At 35.0% G+C, this 22,363-nt stretch overlaps 2 protein-coding genes and 2 pseudogenes across 2 annotated transcripts; 3 read left to right on the forward strand and 1 right to left on the reverse strand.

Annotated features, from left to right (window-relative positions):
• The first annotated feature begins 1,887 nt into the window (after window positions 1-1,887).
• On the forward strand, window positions 1,888-2,092 carry LOC113325642 (annotated as a pseudogene).
• Window positions 2,093-3,462: 1,370 nt separating this feature from the next.
• On the forward strand, window positions 3,463-3,597 carry LOC113325588 (annotated as a pseudogene).
• A 3,208-nt stretch (window positions 3,598-6,805) lies between these two features.
• On the forward strand, window positions 6,806-7,744 carry LOC113323626. Its single transcript, XM_026571945.1, has 3 exons — window positions 6,806-7,146; window positions 7,312-7,402; window positions 7,504-7,744. Exons 1-3 carry the CDS (start codon window positions 6,939-6,941, stop codon window positions 7,505-7,507), a joined length of 303 nt encoding a protein of 100 aa, XP_026427730.1. The 5' UTR covers window positions 6,806-6,938; the 3' UTR covers window positions 7,508-7,744.
• An 807-nt stretch (window positions 7,745-8,551) lies between these two features.
• LOC113324662 (F-box protein At1g67340-like) lies at window positions 8,552-9,440 on the reverse strand. Its single transcript, XM_026572960.1, has 2 exons — window positions 9,262-9,440; window positions 8,552-9,134 (listed from the first exon to the last, which is right to left on the reverse strand). Exons 1-2 carry the CDS (start codon window positions 9,438-9,440, stop codon window positions 8,552-8,554), a joined length of 762 nt encoding a protein of 253 aa, XP_026428745.1.
• Between the last annotated feature and the right edge of the window lie 12,923 nt (window positions 9,441-22,363).

Consider the following 22,363-nt stretch of genomic DNA (forward strand, 5'->3'; position numbering starts at 1 on the left):
CAAAAGTAACCGAGCATTTATTTCCAGATGAACCAAAGTATAATAGCAATTTTCTCCGAGAAATGCGTAAGCTTTGGGGCGGAAATCCATTTTCCAATCCATGTGCTTATCGAGTCCGTTAAAATCTGTGAGATAACCCTATCTAAAGATAACCCGAACCAAACGGATCTTGCAAAGGGATATTGTATGAAGAGGTAATGTCTGTTTATTGGGCCTGAAAGTTGCACATGGGCAATCTGGCGATATCTCTGGATTGTGAGCCGCTAATCTTCTTGTAGTAGGAAGAGCTTTTTGGGTTAATTTCCATATGAATAGTTTAATCCTTGGAATTACTTGAAACTTCCATAATTTTTTCCATGGGAAATCCTTATTGTCTTCATCTTTAGGATTCTGGCCTATCAAAAAATTGTAAATGTTTTTTGCTGAAAATAATCATGATGGATGGTATTTCCATCTAATTTTATTTGAAGCATTACGATTAGGAGATAAAGCTAGGAATTTTCTTTTCGTTTCCACTGAGAAGAGAACATCAAGCTTTGATTTATCCCAATCTCCATCATTGTTTATCAACTCTTGCACCCTCTGAGGGAGGGGTTCTTCTATATCCAGAGGTTTAGGAATTATATTAGAATTGAGAACCCAATTATCTTCCCAAATTTCTGCCTTAGCTCTATCTTTTACTTGCCATTACCCTGATTAGGTCTAGACCTTTTTTTATGCTTATCCAGGGGTGTATTGGATTAAGATTTATCTGGATATTTAACAATCCTAAAAACTCCTAAGTATTCAATTAGGATATGTAAGGAATCATTAAATATCCATGGTATTCAATTAGGATTGTTTTAGATTCCACAAATATCCTAGGTATTCAATTTATTAAGATTTATTAGGATAGTTAAAGGACAAGATATATATGGATTCTTATGGATACTTGTAGGCAATATATGTATGTTATTATCTCATATCAATCTTAACCCAAACTACAAGAGTTTCATGGATTATTGACAAATTTTGTTTTATCACAACATGCTATGTTTTTCCACCACCACCACTACAAACCACCACCACACACCACCAACCACCACCAGCATAACCACCACCATCGACCATTGCCGCAACCACCAACCATCACCGCCTCCACCATCACCGCCACACACAAACCACCACCGCCACCACCAGCAACCATCACCGCCACCACCACACCATACACACCAACCACCACCTCAACTTTTGGATCTTTTTTTTTAAGGGAATCATCATGACCTTGGTTTTTTCAAATATATTACTAATTGGTAATATATTTTAATTTTTAAAAATGTAACCACTCCTAAGGAAATCCATTATAATCCAGAATCATATATTTATAAGAATCTTAAAGATTCTTTAAGAAACATTATAAATCCACTAGATTCGGATAAAACTAGTATCTAATTTTATCTAGAAAAATCTTGATTCAATACATTCCTGTAAGAGAGTTCATATGATCTAGAGTATTCCAATGGATGGGTATGGGGAAAGTATTTGGATTTAAGGAGTTTGGCCCATAAAAACAAATCAACTAGGGTTTATTATTTGACATTCTGAACCCCAATTCCACAATAAAAACTCCGTAGAAACGATTAAAAAAAGGGAGATTCTTACGTTTCTTCCTTCAAAAAAAGACAGTTGATAACAGATTGAACCCGCTTGATGACGATGATGAATGCTTTACTTCCTTGTCATAATCAGAATCGAAAATGTTAAAGAGAAATTGAACTGTTGAAGAAAGAGAAGTATAGGAAGAGAAAATAGTGATGGTTCTGTTATGCTTTTGTCCCACATTGGTTAGCTTGTAAGATACAGCAAATATTGTGACCTATAAAACCTGAACTGCAAAGCTGAAGATGTATACCTTTCTCGGCTAAGATCAAGTGTATTATCTGTTCTTATCGGCTTAATTAATTTAATATCTGATATGTGAACCATTGGCTTACAGGATATTAAATTAATTTTTTTGATGGGGGAGTTCTCACCACAGCAGCTGGGCCTCTGCTAGGGTTCTCACGCGTCGCCTCTGCGTTGCACTACTGCAAGGACCTGTGGTGCACCCCAACAATGCTAAGATAAACATTGGGTGGTACTAGCATTACTGCAATTGCCTGGCGCACACCCACCAAAACTAAGATAAACATCTGCACATGTCGTCTAAAGGGAAGGTCAATTAGGCTCATAACCAGTGCTAAGGTTGCATCATTGTCAAATTTCTTCATTTGTGCGGTCTATATTTTTTCATGCTTCATCATCTTGAATATATCCAACTCCTTGTATTTGTGCTTGAATGTTCTTTATGTCCTGTTTGTGTTCGATGTCTTTGACTAGAGACAGACCTGATGCTGTGTATCTTAGAGTAAGAAATCTGAAAATTATGGATTTCAATTTTTGCTTTGCATTTGATTTGAGTGTCGTGCTTTCGAACCAACTGTGAGCACCTGAATTACAATTTCATTGAAATGATGAAAGATACTGAAATATCCACATATTTAGAAAGCTCAAGGAAAGCTAGAATCTAAAACGCTAAATGCCAAGTTGGAAAAAAAATCTTCAACTGAGCCCGTGACCAGTTACGCTCACCCCAACTGCACTTGAACATTTCCTTCGTGTTAATAATAAGCTTGAAGAGAGTGGCACTGTAATCTAGACAAAAGGAACAGATTTGCTCTCCAGGCTATAGCATTTAAAGGGGTTTTTTGAAAAATTTGAAGTCTTGCACTGATGCTAATGAACTTCCAACTTTAACCTGTATCATTTTGGAGAACTCCAATTGGAAAATCTTAGTACTTTAAAAAAACGGGCTTCCAAAAATCAACAGTGAAAACTCTTTTTCACACTCCACCCAAGGTCCAGGTAACTGGATAGATACTCCTTTAAATTTGTTGTATGACAGAGTGGCACTGTAAATTTTTTCGTTATATAATCTAGACCAGAGGAATGGATTATGGATTTGCTGGCCATGCTATAGCATTTAAAGGGGTTTTTCAAAAAATTGAAGCCTTGCACCAATGCTAATGAACTTCTGACTGGGAAATCTTAGTTCATCCTGTTCGGGTACTTTAAAATGACTAAATTTTCAGAAAACAATGTTAGAGATCATGTCATTCCAGGCTCATTAGCAAACACCAAAATGTTGTGCCAGCGTAAATCCTATAATGCACTTATACTGTAGCTAGTTCTGTAGACTGCTTTTCAGAAGTTACCAGTTCAAAAGCAATAATCTCACACCCATACTCCGGTATTGTGCTCCTTGATATGGCTAAAGAGACGTATTGCTTTTTGGTGCAATGTTGCCAAAGAGATTATAGGCCCAACCTCTGCCCATGAAAAGAATGAAGAAATCAAAGGTAACAATAATCGCATATTGGTCACACATGAAAAGGCCGAAGGAAAACAGGCCTATAAGAGAAGCTTGAAATGCATCCACAAAACATAGTTACCTGGACAGGGTCTATGGCTGATCAAGAAGGGTCATGGCCTAGGCTAGTGACTTCCATTGGACTTTGGAAGGGCGCTCGCCTAAAATCTGTCCTACGGGGCAGAGTCTACGTCATAATTTGTTCAAACCTTTTCAGTTGTCGAGTCTCTAGTTATCGGAAATTAAGGTTGCAGGAAGCAATGGACACAACAGCAATAACTTGAAGCCTTTTTGCTCGTCTAACTACTGATTAAGGAGGTGCATCCCGTTGCCGTCTCTGATTAAGGGATTCTTTGATTGAAGAAGAATGCAAGGGGTTCGATATTCTCTTTGTTTCTGTAAGAAAAAGATAATCCCCCAAGCTATAATGAATTGTTTGCCTGATTTGGTTGTGCTCTCGCTGATAAAAATAGAGGTGGTCATACCTGAGTTGGAACTCTACAGTTGTTTTGTCTCTGTAATTTGATTTACCGTGTTTTCTGAATTCCCTGCTGCACTCGCATGTTCTTTTTCCCTCTCTTATTATCAAATCTAGTTCATGGGAGAAGACAAGCAGTTAGAAATAGCATCATCAGAAAGAGATTAGATTAAGCATCCATGTCATTGCTTAAGTTGTAGTAGAATTCAACAACAAGAATCGTCTTCATGTCCCCTGCTGTAGTTGCTCATACCCCAGTACTCTTCATCCTAATCATCAGTCATTGCCCAAAACAGACGACCCATATCAAGGAATATGGTTTTTTGATCGACCAAAAAAAAGGAATATGGTTTTTCTACTTCCTTGCAAATGGTCATCTTGTAGTTGCGAACTTCTTTATTATAGTAAAATTAAGGGAGACCCCAAAAAAAAAATATTCACATTATCATAATTATCCAAAATTAATTTTGGATACCGTGACACCTATAAATATTTCTGTCACACTCATAATTATCCAAAATTATTAAAACCTGTCTGCACGATGATTTATGCATCCGCATGACGTGTTACACATACTGTTTTTCAGGGATAACTCGTTATGCATCCTAATTTTTCAGGGGTATAATTGGCAACGAAACTTGGATATAACATATCTAAAAATCCGCGCCTTGGAATTTTAAAATTTTTATATCGTTGGAAATATTTTAAAGAGAGCTACACAACGAGTACAAACAACAATGTCAAATTTTTGTTTTTCATGAAAAAATCGGAGGTGATCATCGTTTTAGGGAAAATTTTCGAAAACTGACTGCATATTCATTATGCAGCCTCCAAAAAAGATGCATAACACATTATGCAACCATTTTCTCCACTGCATAACAAATTATGCATTTGGATAACAAAGTTATGCATCTATAACAAGTTATGTAACCATTGTTTTGGTTGATTTTAGTGCGTAAATAAAAAAATTGATGCATAATGCATCCATATTTACGGATGCATATAAGGTTAAGCATCTATTTTCTCATGCATAAAAGATTGTGCAACAATTTTCTCGATGCATAATGCGTTATGCAATCATATTTTCGATGCATAACAGGTTATGCATTCATTTTCTCGACTGCATAACATGTTATGCATATATTATTATAGGTGCATAACGTGTTATGCAGCCTTTTTTTTTGTTGGTTTCAATACTAACAAAAAGTAGCTGCATAACGTGTTATGCAACTATTCTCTATACTGCATAACAAGTTATGCAAAAAAAAAGAAAAGGCTGCATAACTTGTCATCCACCTACAATAATAACTGCATCACCAATCTCATTGCTGTCTCATTCCAAGGAAAACCAAGTGCCCCAGTAAATATTCAAGGTTCCCTATATCAACGGTGTCCTCTAGCTTTCAACGACATTGGAAACAGGAGATGATTAGACCAGACAGAGCAAGCAAATCTAATTATAATTCCATGTATGTACTGCTTTGAATGCAACAACATGTGCCACATGTATGGTGTCATGCATTTTTGTTCCTGGTTAAACTATCTATCATCTTGTTCAACAAAGAATTAATGATCATATGTACCAAGATACAAACAAAGGCGATAAAGAGATCATATTCAACTAAACGAGGCGAGAATCACTCTATCATTAAACTTGATTTTAAGTCTTTGTTGTACTTCGATTTTAAATCCAAATTCCAATCAAAAATTAGAAAAACAGAGGACTTGATTTCCTGTGTTAATTACTCCTAGAATCAATCAATCAAAGGAGCCATGGAATCACGGAAAAGGAAACGACAACCCCGGCTATATAATCTGTCGTTAATTTGATCGAAGCACTAAAGAACCCATGAAGATAAAGGTTTTGTGAGACAAATCCTGAACCTGCACCAGAGATTTTAACGATTACTTCACAGTTGGAGGAAGAGGAAAAGGAACTGAAGAAGAAGTGTAATTCGACTATTAAACATAATTTTTAAAATTGTGGGTTTGAGAATAATTTTCTTCCAGAAAATGGGTGCGCGCCTGTAGTTTTCTGAGCTTGGGTTTCACAGTGATCAAAGTCTTAATAATGGGTGTGTCTGTAGTTTTCACTTATGGTATCCAGTTACCAGTCTTAGGCTTAGTTTGGTATTGTTGTTGTGGCTTTTATAAAAGCACTTTTCTGTTGTGCGTTGCTTTGCTTTGCTGTGCTGTGAGAAAAAAACAGTTAGACGTTTGGTAAAATATTAATTAAAGTTAGAGCTGATTAAAAAAATAATCAAAGTGTCTTTGGTAAAATGAGATGCAACCACTGTTATAGTGGCAAATGACAAAAATAGACATGATTCTGGAAATAGTTTTATTCAATTTTATTGGGTTTAAAAATAACAAATTTTTTACTATTAGATATAAATATTTAAAATATTAAATTTACTAATTGTACTATTATTATTATTGTTAAAAAAATTATTTTACTTAACTACTTTTTAATAAACTAAAAATTAAACTAAAACTAAAACTAAGTAATTATTTAATATTTATTTTTATTTTTGACAAATTAAATAAAATGGTATCATAAAATAGTTTGAAAATAAAATATAATAATATTTAAAGAATATGGACAAAAATAGAAGAAATAAAAAATTGATTGTACATATATTTATGGATGATTTTTGTCAATTTACAAAATAAAATAAGCACAAAAAGGATAAAATCAAACATTAAATTTTGGTGGGACCAAAACTTATGTTTTTGTAGTTTTTAAAAGCTCATCCTCCCTGTCTTTTAAAAATTAAGGAATTTGGAAAATCCTTTGGGTAAAAAATACTTTAATATTTCTTTAATAAACACCAATTTCAAAAATTATTGACATATATAGGTTTTGAAAGTGCTTTTGGAAAAATAAAAGCTTTACTAACCCCAGCCTTATTCGGTCCGGTAAGTGGCCCATGGCAAATAGTTAGGGAATAGTAGGTGTGGCGCCCTTAACCAGTATTGGTATTAACATCTCAGATTCAGTTTTACTGGTTCGTGTCGAGATCAGAGGAGAAGACAAGAAGATTAGAGATTCGATAATCAAATAGACCGGAAATGGCGACGATGATTGCAAGGAAATCTTCACATCTTATCTTTCGATCCCTCACTACTACTACTACTATGTCACCACTGAAGCATCCCTCGTCGTCTTGTTCTCCTTGGTTCCTTTCGTCGTCCTCATCGAAAGAGAAACCGCAAGCATATCATCGTTCTGAAGATGATGAACCATCTATAAGATCTAGGTTACCTCCAAGGGAAAAAGGTAATTTCATTTTCATCCTAATTCATTCCTCATTCTTTGTTGCACGCTTACTGTTTCTTTTTATTCCTCAAAGAAATCAACTCTTTAGCTGCTGCCGTAGTTCTAGAATGTGTGTATCTTAGTAGTGAATTGATGGGTGTTCTTTGTTTTGTTATTTGAATGGAGGTTCACGCGATGATCATCGTATTAATGTCCAGAAATCAAAGACAATTCCAGGCAGACATGTAGTTACTCTCACATTTAAGCCGTTTGCTAGGTAATCTCTATCTACAAGCTTCTTATATCATTTGCAAGACAAGAATTGGATGAATGTTTTGATTACAACTGAATGGATTTTGGAATTGCTTTTCATTGTAGATGAATGTTTGTCAACCTATGCTGCGGTTACAAAAGATTCTAAGTTCGATTGCCATGGTTAGCATTCTGAAGATCCAAGGAAGCTTAATTTTTCGTTTTCAACATACACTTGAAGTACTACTCTGACAAAAACATTCTGTAATGTTGCTTAGTTCACATTGAATTATTGTTTCGATTGCTCTTAGAAAATCAACTATTGGCCTTATAAGCTCAATCTCCAAATTTCTTGTTTTTTAAGTCCTATTTGTGTTCCATGTCTTTCAGCTGAGATATTGGCTGCACATGGTCTAGGATAGTCCATACTGCCATAATGCATATTGCAGAGAAGAGAACCTGTTCAATGGATTATTGCCGACTTGAAATTGCTGGTTCTTTTGGTCACATTTGTTCTCAGTCCCAAGGAAGCACACTCTATCTCGTTCAAAAGTTTTGTTTTTGTTCAGACGAGGTAGCAAAAAATTTAACCAAGTAGTTCCCATCATACATTATAGGTTATCAACTAGTCAAACCAAGTTACATGACGATTCAGATCAATGATGTCCGACTAGTTAAGCCTGTTCAGGTAAAATGTATCTTTTTCGGTTGTCTGACAGATTCCCAAACCCTTTTTTTTTCTCCCGCTGTATCTTTTTCGGTGTTAGGATTTAATCTTTTCTATTTCATTTTCAGAGATTTCGTCCATGGTAAGTGCTGTGCTGTCTAAGAATGTCTGACAAGATTGATTCTTATTATTTACGACCCGATCTAACACCAAATTTAATGCAAAATCCTTCTTAAGCACTTGTCTATTCAGAAAATTTAGTACATTGATTTACGGTCATGAAACTAAGTTTGTACTTGTGGATGTTTCATTTTGAAGTCATGTTCTCATACTATCAAGAGTAACGCGAAATTGTACAAAATTGTAAGTGGTAGAATTTCACGAAAATAACGGAACCACTCGTAGAATTTTACGAAGAAAATAAAATACAGAAACATATGAGAAGCCCATGTAGGAAGCTCGGAAATTATTTGATTCAATTAACAAAATACAGAATTGAAAACATGACTAGTTGTTCATGATACCCAACATATCGTAAAAATAAGCTACTTCTTTGTTGCAGTTACATGTTTCGCATTCAAGCACTTGATTATCCGCTTCGTAAGTTTGATTTCTGGCTGTGCACTCTAGATTGTTGCAGCTATATTTCTTTGCACCACTTAACGAGTTATTTACCCACATTCCATCAATGCTCTTCTTTGCTTTCTTTCGACACTCGTCAATCTCTCCACTTCTTGATCTCTTATTTCTCGTGCACCTGCTTTTCTGTGTCAGTAATTGTTTCCCTCTGAGAACATCTTCATCATCATCACCAGCATCAATTAATATGATACCAAGAACATATGCAGCAACTACGTGCCCGAGATTTGCTGATTTCTGCAATAACTCTTTCCCTAATTCAGTTTCGTTGTTATGGAAGAATTCCACCATTCCTTGCCTATACAGAACTTCTGGGTTCTGCGCTTCTTCACATTGTTTCAAGAATGTAGAAATCTCGGGCTTCGGGTACCATTGGATTATTGGTAGTTGTTCGACAGAGGCATGTTGAAAGATGAGATTATCGCATCCAGCTTCATGGAAAAGTTTACAACTGAAATACAAAACCATATGGAGTATTAATCATCATGCAGGAAACATTAATTAAAAGCTTTGGTATAGAGATATCAAAACAACGTGCATGTTTATCTAAACAAAGATTTTGGTTTGAAATTCCATACCTTTGGTTTGCGTTGAAGTGATCGGCCAAAGATGCAGATGCAACTTTCGCTAATATCTCCGTAAACACCTCACGTGGTATAGAGTTAATGGGAGCCTCTCCAGACGAATTACTATTGGTTTTTGAATTGCCGTATGCATGTAATAATCTTGACAGCAAACTGGATATAAACTTCATCATCTTTATGGTGAAAATTTTGTAAGTATGCTTGGAAGAAGAGAAGAGAAGTTCGTGGCTTCAGTCACAATCAGACTTTTCAAGGGAGAGAAAATTCAGTACCGAACCGAGTAGAAGGTGGGTTTAAAGTTATTGAGAGAGGGAGGAGTGAAGGGCCGTGGACCAACAGGGACACTTCAGAAGAGGGAATGAGGGAAAAGGAAAGTACTGCCAAGGAAATGGAAAGATGGGGTTTTGGTGATGGATATACGGGGAGGAGTAAAGGGTCGTGGATTAATAAGGACATTATAAAAGAGGGAAAAAAGGAGGAGGGAAGCAGTTCCAAGGCGAAGAATAAAATGTGTGTCTGGTGATAGAGAGAGGGAGAAGAGTGTGTCTCTGGTGATAGAGAGAGGGAGAAGAGTGCAGGGTCATGGACGCATCAACAAGAACTGATAGTTCATGAATGAGATTCTTTTCGTGAAACGAATGCTTAAATTTCAAACTTACATATGAATTAACATATACTTTTTTTGCTTAATATTTCGAATTTACATGTATGGATGAGTATATATTTTGTTTTATTTCGAACTTACATGTATGGATGAACATATACTCTGTTTTCTTAATATTTCGGACTTACATGTATGGATGAACATATACTCTGTTTTCTTAATATTTCGAACTTATAAGTATAGATGAATATATACTCTGTTTTTCTTAATATTTCGAACTTGCATGTATGAACATATACTCTGTTTTTTTAATGTTTCGAACTTACACGTATGAATTAGCATATACTCTATTTTCTTAATGTATTGATGAACATATACTATGTTTTATTAATTTTTCGAACTTACCCATATGAACTAACGTATGTTCTGTTTTCTTAATGTTTCGAACTTACACGTATGGATTAACATATACGTTGTTTTCTTAGTGTTTCAAACTTACATGTATGGTAACATATACTTTGTTTTTTTAATGTTTAGAAGTTATACGTATGGATTAACATATACTGTGTTTTCTTAATGTTTCAAACTTAAACGTATAGATTAAGATACACTTTGTTTTCTTAATGTTTCGATAAACGTATGGGTTAACATATACTTTATTTTCTTAATGTTTCGAACTTACACGCATGGATTAACATATACTACTGTTTTCTTAATGTTCCGAGCTTACACGTATGGATTAACATATACTTTTTTTTTGCTTATGTTCCGAACTTACACGTATGGATTAATATATACTTTGTTTCCTTAATGTTCCGAACTAACACGCATGGATTAACATATACTTTATTTCCTTAATGTTACAAATTTACACGCATGGATTAACATATACTTTGTTTTCTCAATATTTCGAACTTACACGTATGGATTAACATATACTTTATTTTCTTAATATTTCGAATTTACATGTATGGATTAACATATACTTTCTTTTTGACTTTCCCCGTCCATTAGTTGCTTGCTTTCAACATATTATATGGATAACACATATATTTTTGTTTTCATCAAATAATTATGCTTCTCGAGTTAATATTTACAATCTCTTTCAACATTCACACATGATGTCACCTCTATTTTTGTTCTAAATGTACCTGCCATGGTGGTTAGTACGGATTTCAGTATGGTAGCATACTAGCATTCCACGGGTTGTTGTTTTGATGCTTGATGTATTTTGTATGAAGAGTATTATAGGGTCTCCAACTTTTTTATTTTGAAGGCTCACAAAAATACAAAATTGAGTCATGAAATAGTAATCAACAAAATCCCTTATCATATGTAGTTTTGTTAGTGGCTAGAATTCCTTTAATTAATTAGTATTAAAAATTAGATTAACTAAACTAAGTAATTTTAGTGCTTAGATTAGACTAATAATTTTATTTAAAGTTTAGTGCTTGAAAAACAAAAATCAAAATCAAAATATTTTAATTTTTTTCTTTGTTTTGTACATTGAATATACGGTTTGGAAACCTAACCATAAATAGATCATACGGTTGGAAGTTTATATTTTTCCAATCGTAGGTAAAATCAGATTAACTTATGGCTGGGAAAATATTGAAAAATAACCATCTAAGGTTGGAAATTTTTTGCTTTTTTCTTTTCAGAAAATTTAACATACAGTTTGGTTTTCCAACCGTAAAAATTTAATACGGTTGGGAGTTCATATTTTCCCAACCGTATTTAGTTTTGAAATTAATTTACTTAAATCTAACATGTTCATACAGTCAAAAGGCAAAAAAAACAACATGGGTTTTATATTTCTTACCCAATTGAAGTATTATTGGCTGAGATAATCGTGGTTGACGAAGAAAAAATGGAAGAAGAAGAAGAGGCAATGGAGGAGAAGAATAGAGGAAGAAGAGGAAACCTTTTTTGTTTTTTGTTTTTTAGAGTCGTTTTTTTTGTTCGGTTATCGGACAATATTTCGGCAACAAACAAATTCGAGTGATTGAGTTAAATCCCTTTGATTCATTCCTTTTAAGAGGGATCCATCAATGATTTAACTATGAATCTCTGAAATTTCTCATTAAGTATTTCTGAAACCAAACCAGAATTGGTTGATATAAGCATTAGCATAAACCGAATGTTGTTAATGTTCCCCGGAATCGGTAGATATGGTACACCTACATAAACCGGTTCTGGGTTGATGTGATGAACATCAACCAAAATCGGTTTATGCTAATGCATATATCAACCGATTCATTAACCATGTTTGAATTTTTGCACAAACCCTGAAATTTTATATTTATATATTATAGAGCATGAAAATACGAGCTGAACGCAAAAAAAAAAGGTCATTCCGACATCGGACGAAGAAGTTAGAGAAAAAAAGTGAAAGAAATGCCCAGATTTACAATAGGTTTACGTAGGCATTTGTGTAAATCGATTCTAGCGGAAAAAAAATCACAGAAAAACTCTTAAATTTTACAATCGGCTAAACCGATTCTTAGAATCAGTTTACAAGTGCATGAATGTATACCGATTCTGGGTTGAGATTTTTCAAAAAAAGAAAAAATCAAAATTTTTACATATTTTGATGATGATGAAAGATTAGTTGATGTCTAGGTTAACATAATTAAATATCAATTAATCACCCGCATTAACACTAATTAATCAGGGGTAAATCAACAATTAAATAAAAAAGTTGGATAAGGGATTTTTCATTTTACTTCTCTATATCCGTTTTTATCTCGTCGTGGAAGGCCCCAAATAAATTGGCTAGGCCCTAAACTAAAAAAGACATAAAAGCATGGCACATACCATTTTTGTTCAAATTATATAAAACAAAATGTACTCGAGTAAAGCAACAACGACAGATGTAATCTTGCGCGTCATCAAGAGCATTTACATAATTTTGTATTTAAAAAAAAAACGAGTATTTGCATGATAATTACTACATTTTGATGAGTTATTTACATTTAAAATATGTTAACAAGTTAATCTATCGGTCGTCAAAGAATTACTTATAAAAAAATCTTGTGGCCAAGTCTCGTTACTTGGAAGGCAAGTATCAACTTCTTACCTTGGTTATGTCACATGCCCATTTAATCACCTAAACTTTTCATGGGACATGACCGGAAATCCTATGTGGTTCAGTGAATCAACTTCATCCACAATTACTCAACCTTGCATACTTGTATAAAAGTATGCATTATGCCTTCACTCGTAAGGAAATACGTAACAGTCTTTTCTTCTTTCTCTCTAACTTTTTATGCCCCCATAAGCATAAGAGATTTTCCATGAATCAACTCAACAAGATCAACAACATAATAACACAAATATGTACTACAACAAACTCATTTTATTGCACTAAAGGAAGATTACATCAACATACAATCACATGGACCCAACATGCCATTCACCTTCTTAGTGAATGCCTAAGTCTCTCTACAAATCAGTGGTTCTTTTCCCAAATGAAAAACACCAACCTTATTAATCTCTAGGATATTTATAATGCTAAAGATCAGGCCAAATTTTTTGTGCAACTGCTTGCACAAGCCTTGAAAATCCAAGTGTCCAAGTAGTTTCCATAACCGCCAACTTTAAATGCCACCTTTTGTGTTGTCAAGCCAATTGGTGACACACCTGTTCTTGGTGGTTATGAACATTCCCTCAAGGTTATAAACTTCTTCTATAAACGTTCTCCCTTGTCTCACATATTTGGCATGCTTGTAAAACCAATAACCAACTCCTAGCCGTCACTTGAGCCATATTGCACAACTGTTGCACATTACTGACTTGACCTTCATCCAATGCATGGCCAACATGGCATGATGTATTCTTGGCATAACCAATGTACAACAACCTTTGCGCTTTTTAAATCATCTTGGACACTTCCTTAGCTCATTCTGGTTATTCTTACGTCATATGCTTTACTTAGCCAACTTGTTCGATAATAGTAATGTCACTCTTGCATTACTAGCTTGTTTGCATTATTCAAGATTTGGCCAACCTTGAAAAAATGCCATAGATCAACTCTTGGCCTATTCTACCTTCTTGCATCATCCTTGTGTTCGGGATAACTCAATTCGATGGATACGCCTTAATACCAACATCACATGTTGCATTTGACAATTTGTCCATGTCTTCCCAATCCCTCAATGAAGCTTCATTGTGTCGGAAAATAAGCTTTATTACTTGTCCAATGTGTTTATAGTGTAGCACCACCTTTGCGCGTCACTGGACCTGCAGGGTATTGTTACCTTAGCACTTGACAGTCTATGCAATAACGCGCAACCTTTGCGCATCACTGACTTGGCCGGCTAATCTGTAACGCCCAATCATTGTGCATCATTATCCTGTCCGGTCATAGACCTCTCTCACCTAACCTGTTCAACGTCCTCGTTGAACGCAACCAATTATACTCGATATACAGGTCCCAATCTTCGCTGCATGCACTTTCAGAACCTTTTCTAAAATTCAACAATCTTTGTTAGCTTTTGCAAAACGCCCATATCCAACTTCAATGCTTTAGCATCAGCATCACTTATCTTTACTGCCTTGCCACTGATCCTACTGATCTTGAACTTTCTTGTTGCGTCGCGACAGCTTTCAACTCCATTGAAAATCATATATCAACACCCAAGTTCAAATTTGAATTCTTCTTGTCAATTCCTTGATTTAGGCTTGAACTTCGCACAATTATTTGTACCCAAGTGTACACAAGTAATGATTCCTTCCAACTGATCGCATTGATCAATGCCATAGTTTTTTTCCTCCACTTTCCGACTTTAGTTGCACCACGCAACATAACAGGACTTATGCAAGACTCGGCCTCATTCTTCAATCATATGCGCCAAAGTCTAATCATGCCATGTCTTAAGGTATGTACTCTATGATTCCATGCCACTATTTGGTATGCGCCAAAACCTATAGCTTTTGCTGCACCTTGCAAACATCAGCACTTTCACTAGATTTGGCCTCCAAATCATATTGCAAACATCTCCTTCTCGGACTCGCATCATTTGTATGCTAAAAAACCTGCACCTTGTTGTTTTTTGCATGCATTGTCGCAACACCATGATTTATATGCATGACCTTGGTATAGTCATGACTTAGGATTACCTGGGACATCTCACCGTCACTTTGGACAAGGTATCTGAAAAAGAGGGGGTACAAGAACCACACCCAATATTTATTTTGGCAATCTGAGAGGACTTACTCCAATATACTTTCAAGAGAATCAACTAGACAGTCAGACTCAATCTATAAGAAAGTATATCAAATAACGATATTTCTATTTCTCAATTCAATCCGCAATCAAACAAATAAGAATTTGCGATCCCGATTGAATAAAGAGAAATAACTTGAACGGTACCAAAGACCAATGTCCAAGTGTAAATCAATTTATATCAACAACCAAAGGTTGGATTATCTAATTGATTGATCTTAACGCACAACTTGTAATATTTCTATTATATAACAAAATATAATGCGGAAAAGAAATAACATAGACACCAGAAGTTTTGTTAACGAGGAAACCGCGGATGCAGAAAAACTCGGGACCTAGTCCATCTTTGAACACCACATTGTATTAAGCCCAAGGTAGTCAATATCGGTTGTACAGGCCGATATTACAGGTTTTTATCGGATATCGGAAAATACCCATACGATATCAAAAATATCGGCGATACAAAGAAGAAATGATATTATCGGTTGTACAGACCGGTACAGACCGATATATCGGTTTTACTTGTATACCGCTAATACCGGTTTCGTGAATAAATTTTTCATCAACATGCATTTAGTCTTTACAGACAAGTATAATGTCAATTGGAGAAGGTAAAAGCCATAATATATTTATAATATAAAATTAATGACTATATGATAAGATATAAGATGGAAACCATATTTCGATTGCAAGGCAGAGAAATATAAAAGATAAATATGAAGGATAATAAAAAAGATTTACCGACTTCATCGGAAAACGATCACAACGTTGGCTAATAAACCACCTTGTATTTTGGAAATTCGAGATATATGTATGATTCTTATTATTTTTTACTATGGTTTTATAATGATTTAAAATTTTATATTAAATGATGTATCGCCTGTAAAAACAGATATTATCACTTGTATAGGAGTATGTGACCCGACCGATACGATACCGATACGCGATATTAACTACCTTGATTAAGCCTCTGCAGACACTATCCTACTACCAATGAACTTCGAACTGGACCGTAGTTGAACCCTAATCAATCTCACACTGATTCAAGGTTCAGTTGCGCTCCTTACGTCTCTGATCCCAGCATGATACTACGCACTTGATTCCCATAGTTGATCTCACCCACAACTGAGAGTTGCTACGACCCAAAGTCGACGACTTGATAAATAAATCTGTCTCACACAGAAAAGTCTATTGGAATAGATGAATTTATCTCCCTCAGAAATACCGATGAGTTTCGTTCCGACTTTTGATAAATCAAGGTAAACAGGAACCAATATATAAATCGTGCTTATATTCCTGATGAACAACCAAGTATTATCAATCACCTCATAATAATCTTAATTGTATGGAAACTAAACAAGATAGTGTGGAATCACAAACGATGAGACGAAGATGTTTGTGACTACTTTTTATCTTGCCTATCGGAGAATAAATCTCGAGAAAATCTTAGAGAAGATAGTACTCAAACGATAGAATCAAGAAAGATCAGAACACGTAACTACAAATAAAATAGTTGGGTCTGGCTTCACAATCCCAATGAAGTCTTCAAGTCGTTAACCTACAGGGTTCCGTGAAAAACCTAAGGTTAAAGGATAATCGACTCTAGCTTATGCAACTAGTATCACATATAAGTGTGGGGATTAGGTTTCCAGTTGCTAGAGTTCTCCTTTATATAGTTTTCAAATCAGGGTTTTCAATCTAAGTTACCTTGGTAACAAAGCATTCGCTGTTAGATGAAAACCTGATTAGTCCCAAGCTAATATCTTTCAACCGTTAGATTGAACTTATCTTGTTACACACAAATGAAATATATATTCATTTAGGTTTTAGTAACCGTACCTAAACATGTACATCATGTTGTCTCAACAATAGTTAACCGAAGTTATCCATATGAACTCTCTCATATCAACCTTGTTCATCTTAACTATAACTAGTTCAAATGACTCAAATGAAACTAGTTAAAGAGTTGTTCAATTGCTATATTCTCATAGAAGTATACAAGAACACAATTGAAGCAAAATCGGTTTGATTCACTTGAATTAATTCATGAATATTATAGCCACGGTTTGCAAAGATTGCATTCCTTATTATATAAATGTATTAGTTCATATACACAACCAATTTTAGAACTTTAACCTTCAAGTATACAAACGGGTACGCATACTTGAAATACCCGAACTGAGTTTGGGTTTCGCCAGTACGCGAACGGGTACGCGTACCTCAAATCCCAACAGAAAATCTCGGACATGAACCTCACGCCAGTACGCATACGTGTACGCATACTTAGGTTCCCAGACTTCTCAAACCAACAGGTACGCATACGGGTATGCATACTATGGTTCCCGGACATGGATTACATATGTGCAAGAGTGCACAACATGTCACAATCCAATAATTGTTAAGTGTTCTAAACTCTTATTTCAATTATTGAAACTTTCTTAGAGAATGACAATAGCCATTTTCACACACTATTAGCATCAAAGCCATTTTTAAGTTACTGAAATAATCATAACGTAACATTCAAAGTCTACACCAAATGATTGTATCACACAAACCATGTAAGATGTTACTCAACAATTTTCACATGATCATCTTTTGACTTTCGTCAAGAATATAAGATGAACTTGGTCGAAACAAAAGCTTACCGACACATATTTCGAGAAATATGTAAGCGAGTTAAACTCAACTCGAAATATTAAATGTGCATTTTAGAAAACTATATAGCACTACGACTTATGTCTCAATATAGGAGATAGAGTAGAAATAGACTTTCCAAGTGATAGACGAGTTTCAGTATGCTAACTAGATGAGTTAACGAACGAGACCTCAGCCTTCTAACTAGCTATGCAGAGGATTCCCTCCACGGAAAGCTTCTTAGAGGGACTATGTCCGTTTAGGCCACGGAAGTTTGAGGAAATAACAGGTCTGTGATTTCCTTAGATGTTCTGGTCCGCACGCGCGCTACACTGATGTATTCAACGAGTATATAGCCTTGGCCGACATACCCGGGTAATCTTCGAAAATTTCATCGTGATGGGGATAGATCATTGCAATAGAACCTGTCCAAAGGTAATCTAACAACCATACTCGATTACCCAACAATGTTGAGCGTTAAAACCGTTGTGATTTAGCATCTGGCGATATGCCCTTTTGGGTGGTCAGTCGTATCTATAGATTCTTGTTCATGTGTACGGGACATTCGCCAGGGTCCACCTTGAAGACGTCTTACCCTCAACATGCGAACTTGTTATACCACCAGTTGGCAGACTTGATCTGTCTTCTGGGCAGAGATAAAGTGAGAATGATACTTTAACGGTCGTGAATACGTAAACCCAACTAGAGCGGTGCTCTCACTCCATGTTCATCACAACACGACACGGGATGTGTTAGGGAATTACTCTTTCCTTCGGGTAAGTTGCTTCTAGGCCTACAGGCAGCCGGTGTAAAAACTTTAGCCGCATCTCTGGAGATAAGATCGTTACGCATTTTATCTTCGCTCGACCCGATACTTGTTACTGGAAAACGAGCTCTGGTTCTAGATGATTTTCAGTCTCCATATACCTTTTGTTGATGAAGTTCCACAATATCTCCTTAGTAGTTCTTCGTCTTCAAATGATGAACGTCGTGAATTCTAATGCTTAACTACACAATCTACATCCTAGTACGAGACATCTATAAGTGGACTAGAAATAAAGACTTATAGTTTGATCACTAACATTGACAAACAAGCTTGAGATAATAAAGCTTGCGAGTTCGACCGAGCAGTGCTCCAACAGTCTCCCCCTTCATCAATTTTAATAACAAAACTATCAATACATATGGATTTACAAAATAAATAAAACTTTGTAGCTTCTCATCCAAATGCTTGATCTCCTTGGCTCTTCAACATAACTTGAAATCTTCGTCACTTCCAAGTAATCCATGATTCTAAACGTGTTCAACTCAGCATCATAGATGTTGAAGATCCGTAGATATAACAATGAGAAAACAGTTGCTCCCAATCATTGTTATACAGTGTCATAGTGTTATTACACATCATCAAAGTTCAATTGTATCACAAGTTTGACAACAATACTATGGTGATATGTATTACTCCCCCTTAGTCAATACTTCATCTCACAATGAAAATCAACCCCCTTACGTAATGATTCGTAAACCATATGTATTTGTAGTATGAAACTACACATTAATTCTCCCCCTTTTTGTCAATATAAATTGGCAAATGGACGAAAACTAGTGAGATCCTAATGAAATTTCCATAGAGATACTTCATGACTAAAAAAGAACAACATATCAACTTATTTAGATGCAATCATATAGCCAAATCTAAATACATTCATCAAGGAGTTTATAAAGATACAAGAAAACTCCTACAATATTCCACAGCCGCGCTCCCCACAAAGATTTGGCAATTAAGCACAAGTTCAAATAGAACTCTCCCCCATAAAATGTCATTCCCGAAAGAACAACAAGATCGACCTTTCTTTTACGAGAAAATAAGGATTTCTTTGGACATAATCAAATCACATGAAAACATGAATTTGTATCCAAAATCTCAATTGAATTAACCACAAGGAAAATGATAAATTCAATTGAACATGCTCGACATAAGAAAACTTACGGAGCAACACAGTACATACACAAAGATGTGGATCAGGGAAAGATTAATACCGCGGAATAAACGAAGATTCATTCTATTTTTCATCACTATTTGCACAATGACATATAATAGACTTAATATTTGTGAACAAAAGTTCATCCTATCTTCCAACTTTTGTTTTCGGAAGTTCATTCTATCTTTTATCAATATTTTTCATACCAACATATAATAGGAATAACTTTTGAGCACGCATGGGACATCAAGGTTCACGGACGTAAACAACATATCCCATAACAAATTGCAATATATGAAACCATAAAGATTAATACTGCAAAAATCATCTTCCAAATAACTTAGAATTTAAATTAATAAATCTAAAAACATTGCAAGATGAAAACGTTGGCAATAGCTATGTGTACTCAAAATAATGGCTATTCCAAATCCTAGTTATCCTTTTTAAAAACACAAGAATAAATTCTCATAAGAAGTTTCCTAGACATAATTTTTTTTTTAAAAAGAAACAACTCATATGAAACATTTCACTTACTTTGAATACTCTTCTCATATTCCTTGTATTTATCAAGCTCATATTCGATTAAATCAATCCTAGATTCAAGATTATCCAACTTTTCTCCAAGTCTTTTGGAAGAAGATTCAAGGTCACTCTTCAGGGAACGCACTAGTTCCAAGACGAGATTCATGGTTAAAGAGAGCTTATCAAAATGAGAGACGGAGGGATTCCCATCAAAGGAGAATCATGTTTTTTAGAGCACATATCACTATTAGAAGAATCAAAACGAACCTTCTTAAAGGGAAAAAGAACAGTCTAGACACCACTTTCTTTGCTTGAAAGACTTGATGAGGACATGATATAAGAGAAATATTCATATATAGGAGAAATCTTCATCTTAAAAGGAATGAAGATATGAGATAAATTTCCAAAAAGATCTTTGACCAAAACCCTAAGCTATCCCCAAGAAAAAATCTTATAGGGAAAAACCGTTCTTGTACAGAAACGGTTCTTGGATCAAATAAACATGAAGAGAAACATAAAAAAACGGAAACAAACTAGAGAAACAACAGAAATATTTCATCACAACCCTCTTGAAGATTATGATTCTTGCCCAAGAGAGAAAAACAAGAATCATCTTAAACCAAAATTACAGATTGTAATTTCTCTAATCCAAAACAGGACTGGGTGATTTCTTACGAGGGGATGAAGTATTCGTTTTTCCTTGTTTCTGTTTTGCCTTCAAGAAAGAAGAGTCACACGCATCATTCTTTTTTTCAGCACAGTTTCGAATACCTTGTTTGTTGATTTTCGCAAACTATGTATGGTTTTGGAAATCTCTTTTGAAAAAGATAAGGGTTTCTTAGGATATTTCCTTTCAATCTTATGAAAACAAGGTTTAACAGAGGAGAAATATTCTTGATCCTTAGTGTATACAAATTCAAGATGATCCTGATTTTCACATAAGGAAACCAAACTATTTGGTGAGTCCTTGTAATTTTCCATATCATCCTTTCGTCAATGTGATTTGAGAATGACATAGAATCAGGAGTAACATGCTGATAATGATCAAAAGAATTAATCGAAGAAGTTCGACGTTTCTTATTAGGATCACAACTGCGAGTGATAGCAATCTCTTGTAAGCAGTTGACATTCCAGCTCTTCAATCTTTTTAATCAAGGATTCCTTTTCCAGTTGAAACACTTCTGGAGAAGTAAGATTGTACATCGTGGAATAATCAGGACTGTTAGGAGGACAAGCGTGATTATCAGCAAAGAGGTTAAGAGAAATTTCACAGATATCATCCTCAGGACAATAGTCAAGAGTATCCATCCATGTTTTAGTTAACTCACTTAACTCCTCATCGGAACTTTTGCAAGTATCATAGACACTTCTATATCACTTGGAACAAGTTTCATTATCATAACATTTCTGAACTTTTCTATCCCTTTTATTTGTTGACTGAGGTTTCTTTTTAGACTTTCTTTTACTCCGTCTAAGAGTGTTCTGTAACTGTTGTATGAACAATGAAAGAGTTGAATTAAAGCAATTATCATCCCTTGTATCAATCAATTTAGGGCGTCGAGATTTTCTATCAGATGTAGCAACAAATTTAACTAGCAAGTGATGTTTTTCTCTTTGACTTAGTTCAAGATCAAAATTTTTTAAATTTCCAACAAGAGTATTTCTGGAAAGAGTATCAAGGTTATTTCCCTCAACGATGGCATGCTTCTTAGAATCGTATCTAGATGGCAGCGATCTGAGAATTTTCATCACAATGTCCTTTTCAGGAATAGTCTTACCCAATGCAAAAGATGCATTAAAAATTTCAGAAACTTTGTGATTTAAATCATCAAAAGAATCTTCATCTGCCATACAAAGGTTTTCCCAATCAGAATTTAGGTTTTGAAGCCTAGCTTCCTTTTCACAGGTATTCCTTTCAAATACGGTTTCTCCCAAGCATCTTTAGACTTTGTACAAGTAGTCACATGATGCTGGAGCTCTGGGATAATGACATGAACGATAACATTTAATCCGTCAGAATTTTGCTTCGCAACAAGAATCTCGGCAGCATCATATTTACCAATATTCTTTAGAATTGTTACTTCGCCTACTGTAACTTCCGGAGGATCATAGCCATTAACTACATAAACC

Source organism: Papaver somniferum, chromosome 11, assembly GCF_003573695.1.
Source record: "Papaver somniferum cultivar HN1 chromosome 11, ASM357369v1, whole genome shotgun sequence".
Lineage (NCBI taxonomy): Eukaryota > Viridiplantae > Streptophyta > Magnoliopsida > Ranunculales > Papaveraceae > Papaver > Papaver somniferum.